The 16,439-nt window shown below is 43.5% G+C and overlaps 1 protein-coding gene across 1 annotated transcript in view; it reads right to left on the bottom strand.

Moving 5' to 3' along the window:
• Nucleotides 1-4,521: 4,521 nt before the first annotated feature.
• Nucleotides 4,522-16,439, bottom strand: part of ADGRG2 (adhesion G protein-coupled receptor G2) — a 113,386-nt gene continuing 101,468 nt past the window's right edge. The window contains exons 24-28 of the mRNA XM_060002365.1: nt 14,831-14,930; nt 13,978-14,261; nt 10,738-10,839; nt 9,588-9,740; nt 4,522-6,273 (exon numbers count right to left, since the gene is read on the bottom strand). Coding sequence (XP_059858348.1) covers nt 6,089-6,273; nt 9,588-9,740; nt 10,738-10,839; nt 13,978-14,261; nt 14,831-14,930 — 824 coding nt within the window. The 3' untranslated portion in view covers nt 4,522-6,088. The remainder of the gene's footprint in view (nt 6,274-9,587; nt 9,741-10,737; nt 10,840-13,977; nt 14,262-14,830; nt 14,931-16,439) is intronic.

Below are 16,439 nucleotides of genomic sequence, written 5' to 3'. Positions count from 1 at the left end.
CCTCAGCGGAGGCTGTTGAAATAGGTCCTTCCGTCGCGGGCATCTGGACGCCCCGGGCCCGCCCCCGGACCCGCCCCCAGCGCGGAGCCGAATCCGTGGAGCCGGGCCTGAGGCCCAGAACGCGCCTAACACGCTCTGTCGCTGGCGGCCCCGCCCAGCCCTGAGATGAGCTTACAACCCCATCCCTGGCCCCGCCCTCTAGCACCGCCCCTAGGTCCGCCGTCGCGGAGCAGAAAGCTCGCAGCTGCGGAGATAAAGGACTGACTCCGGGCGGGGGATAAGGCTGCCTTCCTAAGCGGCCGTGGGGAGGGCCCCGGAATGGGTTGCCAACCTCGCCAGAGGTGGGAGAAATAGGTCCGCCCACTGCGGCTGCCTGGGCGCCCCTCCGCGGACCATAATAGTAGCTCTGCCCGTGGCGCGTCTGCGCCCACGAGCGGAAGTAGAGTAGTGGGGCCCAGGGGGGAAGAGGAGAGGGGGCGACTGGGGCAGAGCAGGGTCCCCCAGCTGCCCCCCGCGCCTGCGGCCTCGCCACTAGTCACCTGGCAGAAGCTCACCGAGCCTGGCCTGCAGTCCATCTCCAGACCTGCAACTTGAAACTCGACATTACAGTTTCTGGTGGCCTATCATTACCCACAGTGTTTACAATCTTCTGCCCACTATTCATTTTCCACCAAAATCTGGTCCCATATTAATTCCAGAGGACAGCTCAGCTAATATCCTTAACTCAAGCCCTTTGCTAGTCTCCATGCATCTACTGTATGCTTGACCCAGTAGGCCTCCTCCTCCTTGCCTATCTGAAGCTTGTCTTTGGTTTAAGGGCCTGCTCGGCTCTTCTCTATTAGCCCTCCCCATTCTCTGAATTCCCATAACAATTTCTTTAGTAAGAACTTAGGTCTTGGAGTCAGTTCAAATTGAGTTCAAATTCCAGTTCTGCCATTTACAAGTGGTGCGAGCTTTGGGATGTTTTAGCTGTTTGATATTCAATGTTCTCATCTGTAAAATGGGGATAATAATAGCACCTACCTCCTAGGGTGGCTTTGAACAAGAGGGTGAATATAAAGCAGTCAGCACCATGCTTGGCTCACAGGAAAGTACTTCATGAATCACAGCTGGTTCCATCATCATTTGACAACAATGTACTGCTCATATTGTTTTCACGTGAGGCATGTTTTTCTAACTGGATTGTAAGTTACTCATTGAAACAGTTTTGGTATCTCCTACCTTACCTGGTACAGTGTTGAGCATGTAGTTGTAGCTCAATTGGTACTGAATGAATGAATGAATGAAAGAAAATAAGTCATGTTCAGCTGGGTCCCCTATGTATCATCCTTAACCAAGTTCATTTTCAAAATTCCATAACATGAATCTGTGTCACTCGACTAAAGCACCAAACCCATTATCTCACTTTTTCTTACTATTGGCTCTTAAATAATGCAGCAATCCACGTGATGCGCCTCCATGCAAAATTTGCTATGGTCAAGGGGTAAATAAAACTAGACATTAAGTTATCACCATTAAATCTCTTGGAATGTGAATATGTACTCTTACAGAACTCTCACATATACTGTAACTAAAAGCTGGGATTATTGCTTCCTTTCATTACTGCCTTTGTTCACAGTGAGTTCTTCTTCAAGGGTCCATTTTGTAGCCATAGGGGAAAATAACTGATGACCTTTACATATTACCTGACATTTCCATCCAGGATAGAAACATTTTCAGTCTCTTGGTCTCTTTGTAAATTCTGCTACACACATATACCTCTTTTGGTGCATAGCCAGCCTACATTCTTAGGCTTTGGTCTATGCTTTAATGTATATTATCATATAAGCTGTATTTTTCAATAAGCTTGAAATTCAGGAATAAAACCAAAAAGAAGGAAGGCTATTACTTTTTTAACTTTTAAATCTCCAAGCAAATTTCAGTGATTCTTTTTGGACTACAAGCTCTGCTATATAAAAATCAGACTCATATCTTAGATTTCTATGTCCCTGAGATATAAAACCTCCATATCTTGGTCCCTATATCCATGAAAACGTTCTCTGGTTGTGTCCCAATAGAAACCCATCTCCGAGTCATTTCTCAAATGTTTGTTAAGAATCAGATATGGAATGTGATGGGGTATGCTGTTGTTTCTGAAGCTGATTCATGATCTTTATAAAGATGAAAGTCTGAAACTAGACCCTTAGGTAGCACCATGTATAACTTCTCTGACCCCAACCAGAGGGTCTGCCCCTTGTCCTGCCATGGGGGGCTTCTGCCAAGGAAGTTCCCAGGGAGCCACATGTCACCATCCAAGGTGGAAACCAACAAATGTTTCTCTTGGAGGGTTCAGGTCTTTGACTCTAAAGAAAAGCACGCCATCTTTGACACAGAAGAGAGGGTCCGTTCTGAATTAATTTGCTGAAAATAGCCAATTTGCCAAATAATTTCTATGACAATTTAATTTTAGTTGACTGGAGATCATTTTGTTTTTTATCACAATATTTTAAAGAATGCTGAATATATCTCTGCTCCAGCTTCCTGCAGCTAGTTTGAGACTGAGAGGTAAAGAGAGAAACGCCAGGGAGCATAAGATTTCTTCACAGCGAGGTATATATCTATAAATATTTTATTTTTATTTATTTATTTATTTTGGACTGCATTGGGTCTTCGTCGCCGCGCTCAGGCTTTCTCTAGTTGTGGTAAGCGGGGGCTACTCTTCATTGCAGTGCACGGGCTTCTCATTGTGGTGGCTTCTCTTGTTGCAGAGCACGGGCTCTAGGCACTTGGGCTTCAGTAATTGTGGCTCGCGGGCTCTGGAGCGTAGGCTCGGGAGTTGTGGCGCACAGGCTTAGTTGCTCCGCGGCATGTGGGATCTTCCCGGACCAGGGCTCGAACCCGTGTCCCCTGCATTGACAGGCGGATTCTCAACCACTGCGCCACCAGGGAAGTCCTATAAATATATTTAAAAGAACACATTCTGGAAGAATGTATTCAATTTTTGTCCACCCCAACTTTTTTTTTTTTTTTTTTTTTGCAGTACGTGGGCCTCTCACTGTTGTGGCCTCTCCCGTTGCGGAGCACAGGCTCCAGACGCGCAGCCTCAGCGGCCATGGCTCACGGGCCCAGCCGCTCAGCGGCATGTGGGATCTTCCCAGACCGGGGCACGAACCTGTGTCCCCTGCATCGGCAGGCGGACTCTCAACCACTGCGCCACCAGGGAAGCCCCACCCCAACTTTTTGATGCTGTACCTAGAGACTAAGGTGAAAAGAAAAAAGAATATACTGCTAAGAATTCTTCCCGTTCAAGATGATGTTCTTATGTCCACTCAGTCTTATCTTTCTCCTGCCCGTCCTTCAGACTCCAACCGCAGTAGCGAGGAGCTGAAGCAGAGAAAAACTCAATAGTCCTTAAAATGCTCTTATGGAGACAAAGTGACAACGCACTAGTCCATCTGATAAATTGCTTGTTCAGTAAATTAGCTCTTTGTGGAAATGACCTTCAACAAACTAACCTGCCTCCTAGGTGACCTCGTTAGACACAACCCAGTATCTCCAGTGAAGACATTTCACCCTTTTTACTGAGAACAATCATGATGCTGTTCATTGAAGTTAACAGAGTTACTTTGTGGGATTAATGAATGCAGTGTTTTGGGGGAAAAACAAAACGAAACAAAAAAAATTCTCGAATGTTCTGAGAAAATACTCCTTCAAATACTGGCCACTGTTGTGATACTCCTTGCCTCCTCATATTGCCACCACCTTTGTCTCCTTCAGTAGAGTCTCAGATTGTGGGACCAATTTGAAAGCCAAAGGAGGGTGCTTCTCAGGAACATTCTCTCTGTCCTGCCCCTTATCTGTCTGAAGTAAAAATACAGACGAGAATTTGGCTTAAGGACTGTAGCCAGACACAAAACACAATAGGAAAAATAAGGGGTGGGGGGCAGGACCTAAAGGTTGTCAGACATTGTGTATCCTTTTGTGTACACTTTGTTTACATAATCTGCTTTGGGAGATTTGGTTTCTGATATCTCACCCCCAAATCTAGAGTATCTCACCACCTCTCCCATCAAATTAGTACTCAACATCTTTGAGGCAACTGAGCATCGTGGAAGGAGAGATTGCTCAGACACCTCTTGTGGAGTTGAGGCCAGCTTTCCCCATTTGTGGCTCCTATATGCTAATCAGCTCCCCAGAAACCCCAGTTCCGATCCTCACCTTCTTGAAATCCTACTGTTTGATGCTGAGGAAGCAGACACTTGGAGGGGATCCAAATCTGGGGCTTGTGTGAGCCAATGTCAACGTGTGTTAAAGAGATAATCTTGAAAGAGCAAGAGGAAAATGAAAAAGAGACCTCAGAAAGCAATCGCGGGAGGCAGGACAATCCTTGCTCCGACTTCACGGTCACAGCGTGCCTGCCGCCTGCCAAAGGATGCTACTGTCGAGTTGCCTTCCTCAGGGTGGTCCTACCGCTTCCAAGCTCCACCACCAGGGAAAGAGATCACAAATGTTTTCCTTTTGTGAAAGTTCTCGAACTTAAAGGGCTTAACTGCAAATTTATTTTGGCAATTTTAACATTTTTGTCAATTTTAACGTATAAATACAAGACAATTAAATAAATCGGAGAAGAAATATTGCAAAGACAAATCAGCACTCACAGAAGTGTATTACGTTATTACTGTGGTTAGTCTGGGATACAACATTCACTTGAAATATATGCAAGGGAACCTTGGCGAAAGACCTAACTAAAGGTTTTTGAAATGTTCCTAGTAAGGACATACTTGAGGCACTGCTCAAGCAGTTGTAGGTAGGAAGCAAGACAGACTCGCTATGACTAGGACCAATCAGGGTTTGATACATATGGAAACAATAGCATTGCAGGATAGTTCACTGTTCCCAATAGCTGCTCCCCCTTGTCACTATACACTCATCAAGACAATTCTTTAAAAAAAAATAATTAAAGCTCTGGCTGGGCCAGAGTGTACCAGTCATAGCAATCAACAAAGTACCATGCAGTTGCTTTTTAAAGAACAGCAATATGATTTTTTTTTAATGTACATCTCTTTTAAAAAGTAATCCTACTCTACTCCCCTCTTCTGAAAGGCTCTGGGGATTTGAGAAGTGGCAGTGTATGTATCGCTTCCACATCATGATTTTTCTACCATATGGTCTAGATTACAGTTCCTTCCCTCTCGGTGCCCAAGGTATTCAGCTAAACACCTTGGTGCAGCTCCCATAATCTGATGATTAGGGAAGAGGTCAGGAGATGGGTGTCAGTATCGGATGCTATGTACGGTTGTACAGGTGCCACCCTGAACAACGGTGCATCCAAGAGGGTGAGTGGGGCGAAAATATGGCCCTCATTCTGTTTGCCAAATCACGAGCCCATGGGGCTGTGTCTGCCCAGTGGGGGCACCTTTTTCTAACTCACTCCAAGGCACTATATGAGCTAATTGTGGCACTATCTGCTTACATTTTTCCAGTCTGGCTGGCGTCATTATTTCTTGATTTCAGTGAAGTTCCTGTATTTCACATCCCATATAATCTCCAAAAGGAGCTTTAGAGGTCACTGAATCAGCAAGGATTTTCTGAATTATCACATTAGACACAACAGCACAACCGTGATTCTACAAAGAAAGAAATTTACACAGTAGAAAATAAATACCAAAAATGGAGAAGTAAGATTTTTGACATGTGGGTCACTAGAATTTATCTTATTTACAACAAAGGCATGCACGACGAAACTCACCAACAGGCTGAAGCCAACAGTGGCTTCATATGTTATCAAAGATAACTTGGCATCTTTAACTGGGGCTGGAAATGAACTACTTTGATTTTTTAAAAATGAGTCTTATTCTTAGTGTGTTGTTTAAAACCAGTCTTCTTTTAAAATGAAGGATGAGAAACCAAATCACAAATGTCTAAGAACCATGGTATAACGTCTTGGTTTCCTCTTCCAATAGCAACCATTGCGCTCAATTAGCTTATGCTCCTCCAGAAGTTGCTGAGTATAAAATTAGTTGATTTTCATACAACTCACATTGTGTAAAAAATAAGATTGGACATTTTCACACTGTCAAGCAACATGCTTTGATTTTAGGAAAAGGAATCACATTTGCTCAATAAAGTGTAAGCTTCCCCGCTTTGAAGTCCTTCTTAGAGCGATACGGTTTTTACCATTGCAGGAATCTTCTTTCTCATTAAACATGTGCTGTTTTCCAGTGAAATCATGGAGGCACACGTCTCCATTCTGAAGACTGAAAGAAAAACCATTCTTCTCGGTAGAAGCATTCGCTGTATGAGGAAAAACAAAATCAGCGTCATAAAGTATCCACAGAAAGCATTTTCAGGGGACAGGAGAAGATGGCGGAAGAGTAGGACGCGGAGATCACCTTCCTCCCCACAGATACATCAGAAATACATCTACACGTGGAACTGCTCCTATAGCAAGCATTTTCAAAATAAACAAACGTCACTTTATTCTTAAGTATGCACATGTAGAGCATGTCTTTTTTTAAAAAAAGTCTGATATATTGTCATATTTTATTTACTTTTCATTCCTTTCCTAAGACCACTCAAAGTAAGCAAAACAAATTGGAGAATGATTCAGAAACCAGCTCTCTATGGCAGCTTTTTTTAAATGAAACGGTCAAAATATGAAGCAAAGCAATGCTTTTCATTTTAAAAGGCCCATTTCCTAACTCTGGTTGAACATATATTGCCTTCAAGTAGTAGCGTATGTATAATTTAACTTAAGGTAATATTCTGGTCTCTCCCAGAGGTTAGCAGAGATCCCTCACAAGGTTCTCAGTTCCCTAAGATTCCTATAAAGTAAAACTTTGTACCAGAGAAACCCAGAGTGACAACAGTCCTGGCAAGAAAAAAAATCATCTCTCATACACTAAACCAGCCCCTCTGACTAAATCAGGATAAGACTGATTCCCAGGAGGAAACAACAGAGTCCAACCTCAGAGTCCAGGCCAGGGAGCAGGTGGGCCTCCCCAATCCCAGGCAGGCCCTGAATTGTGTGTGTGTGGGCAGGGGTGGGGTGGGCACAGCTGCTGAGATCCTCTAGCTCCTTGGCACCATCTTTTTGACCGTTACACCATTTGAAGACAATGTAGAAAGCTGAATAATAAGCCCAACTGTTAGTTCATGCCATAATTATACTAATAATGACAGTGCTGAGAACTTTATAAGAATTATCTCATTTACTACCCTACGGGATGAGTGCTATTATTATCCCCATTTCACAGACGATGGAACTAAGGTGTCAGAAAGTAAGTGCTTTGCTTAAGGTTACATGGCTCAGAAGCGAAAGAGTCAACATGTGATGTCTCTTCCAAGCTGTGAGCTTGTGGCCCTGTGTACTGAGTGACATGGCTGCTAGTAGCCAAGCCTCCAAGGCATAACTGAAATAGGTAGTATTCACACACACTAGGTGACGGATGTGGCTAACACAGCTCCACCTCTGGGCATAGCGATGGGCAAGTGACTGTCCGAGGCTGCTCTTCTGATTTAGGCATTTTGGTTCGAGGACATTCTTGTGCAGGAACAATTTGACCTGGTATAATAAACAAACCGTTAAACTTCCAGCTTCTTTTTCTGTCATCCATCCCAGATCCTGATGTGCAGGTTATGTGGTATTAAACACGTGGCCATTTTGTTGACCTAAAATGTACCCCGCCCTCACTGTCAGCCATGGAAAATAGCTGTCAGCTATTTTCTGACAGCGAAGTCAGCGAAGTCAGCCACGTCAAACAGTTGTGCAAAATGTGCTGCCTCCATTCAATCCGATTCCCCGAAGGATGGCAACATATTGGCAGGCTAGGCAAGTGAGGCTTCGTCTCTGAGTTCTTTCTAGAATATGGAAAAGTATGGCTTTAGGAGCCCCAAACACTTCTATCCAAACCAGTAGGTTTGACTGATACGTTGTGATTCTGAGGGATCTTGATGACTCAGCTCACACCTCTGATTTCTCTACGTTGAACTCGGTTTCTCCCACTAACTTATGAATCAGCCTTGACTGCCACTGCCTCTACTCTGTTTACCTGCACTGAGTCACTCCCGCTATAGCAACTTGGCACCGAGCCCAGCTCTCCCTCTGGTATCTACAATAAAGAGCTAAGGCCCCATGGCAACTGTTTCTCATCTGATACGGCAATGGTTCTCAACAACTGGGGGGCGGGGCGATCTTATTCCCCAGAGAACATTCCACAATACTGGAAGACATTTTTAGTTGTCACAGCTGGGGGGGGCGGTGAACGGCTGGGTGCTACTGGTACCTGGTGGGTGGAGACCAGGGGTGCTGCTAGACACTCTCAAATGCACAGAACAGGCCCCACAACAGAGAGTTATCTAGCCCCAAATGTTAACTGTGCCGAGGTTGAGAAACCTTGATTTAGAGACCTCCTCTTGTATTTTATTTATTTAAAAACAACTTTTTAAATTAATTAATTAATCTTTGGCTGCGTTGGGTCTCCATTGCTGCACGTGGGCTTTCTCTAGTTGTGGCGAGCAGGGGCTGCTCTTCATTGCGATGCCCGTGGGCTCTAGAGCACAGGCTCAGTAGTTGTGGCACACGGGCTTAGTTGCTCCGCGGCATGTGGGATCTTCCCGGACCAGGGCTCGAACCCGTGTCCCCGGCATTGGCAGGTGAATTCTTAACCACTGCGCCACCAGGGAAGTCCCTCCTCTTGTATCTTAAAAGTCTATACAAACCAGTAGGACCTCCCACCTTTGGGAGGCTAGAAAATTATCTGGTAAGTATATGAACCTTCTCACAAATTTATCTGAATTTGTCATGCAAATAACTAATATTCTAAAATGATAAGTAAAGGCAAATTCTCCAGGAAAGGAGAAAGTATACCAGCAGAATTTAAGTTTTTATAAAAATGCAAAAGACATATTAAGAAGCCAAAGAAGAGAGAAACAGATAAGTTTTTATGAGAAATGAACTGCCCAGTCTTATGAAAGAAAGAAAACGTAATGGAAGTTCTAGCTAGAAATGTCAGAATTAATGAGTAAAGGAGGCACAGCAGCAATGATCTGTATGTATATTGGAGACATATATAGTCACCAATACAGGTCACAATTCATCTTCCAGTATTTGATATATTCATGGGGATTTGGGCACTGTCACAAGGCAGCCACGCTGTGGAAAAGAATGAACAAACATGACAAGCAAAAAATAGGCAGGTTTAAAAGTGTTGAAGATGTGTATAATTATAGATATACTAAAAAATTGATGTAGTCTTACTGAGTATTTTAGGTACTGCTTGCACAGAAACAGCATAGGACTGAAGTCTTTGGGCAATACTTAAGTCAGGATTTGCCACATTAAAACTTTTAGGTCGTCATCAATTCCCATCGTGAAAACTTAAATCTTTAAAAAAAAAAACAACCCCTAAATCTTAAAAAAAAAAAACTGCTCTAAAATGAATGAACTTGGATTAATAAACTTTCTCTTTTATAAGGGAACCACATTTTGATCCACTAGTCATACATGTAATTATACGCTTTGCTTAGCAAAAATGCCATTAAAGGATAAAAGTGCTTTAATACAACAAGCACTAGCTTGAGAAATACCATATTGAGACATAACGTACCGTTTCCGCTCGTGAGTCCTGAGCAATCGTTATTCACTAGCAGCGTGGTGGACTGGGTGGAGTTACTGTTTGACTGTAAGGAATTTGAAGAGCTCGAGACTCCTTGGTTTACAGTCTGCTTCTTTAAACCATTAGTAGCAGTTTTACTCCAGTCTACAGTAGGGTAAGCATTACAGAAAAACAGGGCAGAATGTTGAAACTCAGATGCAGGAGACAGGTCACAGCATAACTCATTCTAAGCAACTGATCTCTCGCTTCCAGATCTTACAGAGAATCCCACATTTCACAGGTTGGTGTGATAAAATGTATTTTCATTTAAGACTGTATACATTCGTCCTTTAAATGACTGCCTGGTTAAAAGTAACCTATGTTCTCTGGGAACTAAAGGCCAAGCTAATTTGATTGTGTCTATAAATATCCTCTGAATTAGGTAATATTTCAGAGCCAAGGACTGTCTTCACAAGAACACAAATCGACCTGCTGTGATGACTAATGGCTCTTCAATCCAGGCAAATGATGGAACTCTAGGTACTGCCATTTTCCAATCTTGTGCAACCAGATCTTTGCAATACTGCAAAGTCTGTATTCATGGGTAATATTTATGCAAAAGGAATTTAGATTTTCAAAGAGTACCTCGTTTTTCTTATTTTCTTAAAAATGAGCTATTTGCTCTATAACCCAGGAGGGCATAGCTGAAAATAACTTCAAAATAACCAAATGTATGCTAAGGCTTATATATAAAGTCTGGCCCAATAACAAATAAATGAAGTCACTGACAACCAGGACCTGTGGAAAAAAGGTTGAGTCAAGACTTAAAAAGTTAGGGAGGTAAATATTAAAAATTTCTTTGGACAAATGGAAAGCATGCACTCGAAAGGAAATGAATTCTAAAAATTTCACTGTTGCTTCATTCAGGAAGCAGCCAGGCCACTAATTCTATTGCTCACTAAGTTCCCAGATGTGAGTAATTGGTTTTTAATTCACTAGGTTTTTTCCCCTAATGTTCACAATGGATATTTTGTGTCGAGCAGGCTCCATTCATTGATTTCCAGACCCGATATTCCTTTGGCATTAATTGCTTTGGATCTTAGCTTATACAGTCTTTTCCTCAAGCTTTAAGGGAAGGAGAAAAAGTAAGGTAAATATGTACCAGAATTTTCAGCCAGTCGTAACTTTCCACAACACAGATACCGTCTCCACTGCTTTCTGACGTTCTCTTTTGCTACACAGTAAAAGATGAATATGAAAAATCCTATGGGGAGGGGGGGAAAAACATAACACAATGAATTCCAAACTAAGACTTGAATGTCATGAGCTTACTCTGCACAAAAGATAAAACCTTTGGCAGCCATAGGCAAAATGAAATTTTGCAGATTGAAAATAAAGCCCGAAGTCCTGGGAAAGTTTGCTCTCGAAAGGCACCCTGGGAGGACTCTCTTTGTAAGATTAAAAAAATACTTGTAAAAAGAATATCACTCCATATGTCCAAAATTAAACTCACTGTCTCACCTCTCACATCCTGTCATTGGCCTTCCCTATCTTTGGAATTACGAGCCATCTACCCAGGATGCCAGCTCAGACCTAGGCTCTGCCAGCTAAAGAATGTTGCTGGCCATCCAGCTCTACAAGGATCGAGTCATAAGCCACTGCAGTCACTGACATTCAACACACCCTAAAAGGGTTTCAGGATGGAGATCAGGCATGAGGCGCTCTGTGCTCGGGGAAAACTGGTAGAAAAGGCCTTCGGATGGTTAGGTATTTTCAGGAGAAAATTTTATGAACCCAGTTTCTTGCATCTTCCCACACTTAGAAAAGCACTAAAAGCATTAACTAAGATATCTGTGCCTTGTGACAAGCAGTAACCTTCTGCCGAGATGTGTGCTTGACTGTACATACCCCTTCTCCAAACTCACACATATGCTGATCTCCCCCCTTACCTCTTCGAAGCAGTTCTTCAGAGCTTTCTGAGCGGCTCTCTCCCGGACTCTATTCCCCCAAAGAAAATTGAAACTCACAGCTCTCACATTGTGCTTTTTTTTTTTTTTTTAATATTTATTTATTTGGCTGTACCAGGGCTTAGTTGCAGCAGGTGGGATCTAGTTCCCTGACCAGGGATTGAACCCAGGGCCCCTGCATCGGGAGTGCAGAGTCTTAACCACCGGGCCACCAGGGAAGTCCCTGTGCTTTTTTACTTTCAGTCCACAGCTCCTACCTCCCCGTCCCTCCATATGCGTAATCGGTTTCCAAGTTCTGTCAAATGCCATCTCCTCCTTTGTCTCACACCCCTCCCTGCTTCTCTCCAGTCCACAGCCATATCCCTTCCCTGGGCCTTCCTGCGAAGCCTGGGGCACTGCAGCCATAGCCTTGTCTACCTTCCAGCCTCCCTGTGACAGGCTCAAGGAAATTCTCCAGTGGTGTCCTGGCCACAACACTACAGACGGGAAGAGGCCCTCAGGCTCTGCCTCCACCCCCCACTGCATGCCGGCGCAGGGCTCCCCACACAGCCCCCTCGCTACCACTCCCCAAGGCTTTGAACGCGAACAAATATTAGCAGAATGAATGGGCGAATTGAGTTCTCCCTCTCCCCAGCCCCCAAGCTATCTGCTTTAAAACCTTCATGTTAAAATATCAGGTTTGCCTCTAGTAGGGTACACGTGCCCAGCCTGAAGACTGATATCTCGAGTACTGCACACCTTTGTCCACCTGCCACCCTGGGCAGCTACACTTGGTTGCATTAGGGGAGACATCAAAATGGGGGTACCCAAGGCCCAAATCAGAACCTGTATACATCTCTCCTTTTATCAACCCCAAAGCCCTGTGAATTAGGCTTTAGTTCCCTTTTATAAATGAAACAATACATTCTTTCTGTCCACTCATATTCTAATGAGAAGTCATTCTAGGGAAATGAAAAAGAGGCAGGTTCGGTTTCCACGGTAAATATGCGAGGGGAGGTACCTTGCTTTCATGTTTACGATTAGTGTGATTTGGGCATATATTTTTTCTCTTTAAAATAAGTGTCTCTTACTTTTAGCATGCCATTGTTGGCAAATAAAACTTTTATAAGTTGTCCAACACCTGGATATACCAGTTCAGGAACTGTACATTGTAGGTAAAAATGAACAACTGTATGTACCCAGCAAGCACGTTAACTGGCTTCCTCCGAATAAAATAAGAACCGGTAGCCAAATTAGGCATTTGAATTCAATCTCAGGTTAATGAACTATATTGCCTGAAAGAACTACAGGAGAATGCTCTGGGAGCTAAAAGCCACCAGCAAAAGATGAAAACGAGTGGATGAGAATGCAGTTAAAGGCATCAACACAGAGGATTTGGAGTAAAAGGAAACCAAGGGACACGTAAACTTATTAGCCTGCTCCGCTTTTAATGCCAAAGTGCGTCCATGAAAAATTAATCACAGCTGGGACTTCCCTGGTGGCACAGTGGTTAAGAATCTGCCTGCCAATGCAGGGGACATGGGTTCGATCCCTGGTCTGGGAAGATCCCACATGCTGCAGAGCAACTAAGCCCGTGCGCCACAACTACTGAGCCTGCACTCTAGAGCCCGTGCTCTGCAACAAGACAAGCCCGGGCACCACAGCGAAGAGTAGCCCCCGCTCGCCGCAACTAAAGAAAGCCCATGTGCAGCAACGAAGACACAACGCAACCAAAAAAAGAAAAAAAATTAATCACAGCTGACAACTCTTTTATAATGCTGATCTAGAAGAATGAGTAATTTGCTTTCCTAAAGAATACAATGAGACCAAAGGAAAAAAAAAAAGAATACAATGGAAGAGGGCTCCCACATGACTGCGGCTGGGCTTCATTAGCTAAGGGGAAGCTCCAAGGTCAAGGGTCACACACAGAGCCTGCCCTTCCCGCTGCATGTCAGGGCAGAGCAACTGCGTGGGATTAAGCACTGGGCCAGGCTGCTGCCATTGACTTCACATTTATCATTGTCTTCTAATCAAACACAGACCTAGGAGGTCAGAGTGGTGAGACCTCACGGGGACACTTATGGGTATGTGCACTTTTCTGTATGCATGTTCTACTTCAATAAAAAAGTTAAAGGGAAAAAAGGTAAGGAACCAGGTGAAGGAAGAGTGAGTGACTCTCCCAGAAACAGTTCCCTGGTAGGTTCCCCTTGATATGTTTGTTCCCTCCCAGGAGGTAGTGATGGATAAGGAGGAAAAAAGGACCACTTCTTGAATTTAACGAATTTAGCCTTTCTTCCAAGGCTCTCAGAGCACCCTTTCTCAAAGTTAAATCTGTTTTTCCATGATTATATCTTAAGCTACTAAGTAAGCCACTTTGCAGATACTCTAACTATTAGTAGCAATATTTTTCAGTTCGACTGGGTCATTCAGTGTGTATTTAGTGCTGTAGAGCTTACCTTGTAACGTGTTAAAGATGGCAAAGAGATACATGAAGGTGACATTAACTGGTCCCCACGCAAAGAAGGCAAAGCCCCAAGTAATTCCTAGTAAAAACGTAAGGCCAGCGACACTCCTGAGATCTTGAATACTGGTTTTTCGCTGGGCTCCCAGTTGCTTCTTCTTTTTAATTCGAAAAAGTTGAACCAGGACCACAATGAACATGCTGACGTTCAGCAAAAATATCACACAGAAATATCCCACAACCGTAATATAGAATACAGCATTGCTGTTGATCCAGCAACTGGAATTGGGGGGAAAAAACAGGGAAAACATATTATGGTTTTTTTTGGCTGAAATATGGTTGAAAATGATAACGATGAATCTATATTGTTTTACTGAAACATTTTCCTACAATTACAAGAGAAAAAAAAGATAAAACCTCTGATCTCCACAGCCATTTATAGCTCTAGGGGGAAAACTCCAAGAGGGTTTATTTTAGGACACTTGGTGATTGAAAGTATTTAAAAAATATTCTTTGAAGTCATTAAAAGATTTTATCCCCTTTAGATCCTAGTAACTCTATTCCATGAGTCTTTACTAACATAGTGTAGCTGGTATTTTATTTTTATCAGAGGCTTATAAAAGTATTTTTGAAATACTTCCTCCTAATTCATTTTTTTAATACTTACATAGTAGCATGGCTTTTCTAACTAGCTGATCTCATTACATATATAACTGCAAAGCCTGCTGTAAATGTTACTGGATTTTATTAGGATGAGAGCCAGTTGATATGCTGATTAGAGCCTCCATTTTCTTGGAGAATTCTGCTTTCCAGTTCACTTAACATTCCGAGGGGGGCTTTGTACTCACAAGTCATCAGGTGACCCGTTGGGGAATTTCCCATAGGATCCAAGTCCATAGTTATCTGGAGATATAATCAGGACAATAGTCACAACCACAGCTGGTACCCCTGGAAGATGGGAAACATTGGTCACACACAGTTCTAATAACCAAAGGTGGTGAGAAGAAAGAATAGAGATCACGTTCTATTTTCTTCTGAAATAGCAGAGACTGTGAGCTGTTCACCAAACCCAGTTTCTCTTCCTCCCGGCATGTGGCTGGCCATCTCCCAGCCTCTCTTACAGCTAGGTGTATGTGGCTACTTGACTAAGTCTTGGCCAATGGAACATGGACAGAAGTGATTTGCTCCACCTCTTGGCCTAGCCCATAAAAACCTCCAGTGAGATTCTCTACTCTTTTCTCCCAAATTCAGAGCGACCTCGGAAGCCCTGTCTTGAGGCAGAGTCTCCAGCAGCTTGGCTCCTGAAAAATCACAAGACCAGAGACCCCTCCACTTCTGCTAACTGGACTGCACATGAGTAAGAAATGACCTGCTCCTGACATTTCAGGGTTTGTCTGCTATGGTAGCTAGTGTTAGCCTTAACTTACACCCATCTGGAATGTAATTTTAAGGGTCAGGTGGCAGGCAAAGTGAAGGACTCCAAAATATACACCAAAGAATCAACCTGTTAGGGTTACCAGCAACTTCTGGAAAATCTTTCATTATGAACCCCAAAGTCCTCAACTGATTATCTGGAACCCGTTGATGGACTGAGATGCCTGACCTGATTGATTTGGGGGTGTTGATTGCCACTACACTGGCTCTCTCACTGGCTCTCCCAGGGCGCTTGGGCTAAGAGGAAGCATAATGAAAAGGCTCCTCCCCGCTTAAAGTGACCTTGGGCTGGGAAGGAGTCCGTCTCACCCCTCTACCCCATCACTCCCCACCCCACGCTGACACTTCACACTCTGTGCACACAGACCAGCCTGGCATACAATCTCAAGGCTCTGGTAAATAAAAAACAATTCCTTCTCACAGCCAGGCTGGGCTACCTGGTACCATCTAACATAATATTTCATTTAATTCTTTTGTATTTGTACCTTACGGAGACCCTGACATACGGTGACTTCCTAAGCGAGACACCTTCCTAAAAAGAAAATACTGGGGGTGTGGAGCTTTTCCTTGACAAGGGAATCTGACCATTCAGGATTGTACAAAGAAGACGGAATCCGTGCCCAAGATCAGAGGCAGGGATTTCTTTTTCTGGGAATAAGTGACTTTCTAGAAAGGTGTTGTTCTTCACAAAGATATAATAACAAGCAGGATGACAAGGGAGGAAAAGGGTCTGCAATCCTATTGCATAGGGAATATCTGAAGGAATATTTATTTAATATACATATATTTTAAAATATCTTTTGATGTAGACCATTTTTAAAGTCTTTATTGAATTTGTCACAATATCACTTCTGTTTTTTGTTTTTTTTGGCCCGAGGCATGTGGGATCTTAGCTCCCCAACCAGGGATTGAACCTGCACCCCCTGCATTGGAAGGCGAAGTCTTAGGCACGGGACCGCCAGGGGAAGTCTCTGAAGGAATATTTAGCCTGAAGAAGAGGAGGGAGTCTGGGAGGGATGGCGG

This window comes from Delphinus delphis, chromosome X (genome assembly GCF_949987515.2).
Source record: "Delphinus delphis chromosome X, mDelDel1.2, whole genome shotgun sequence".
NCBI lineage: Eukaryota > Metazoa > Chordata > Mammalia > Artiodactyla > Delphinidae > Delphinus > Delphinus delphis.
This window is presented reverse-complemented; position numbering and strand designations above follow the sequence as displayed.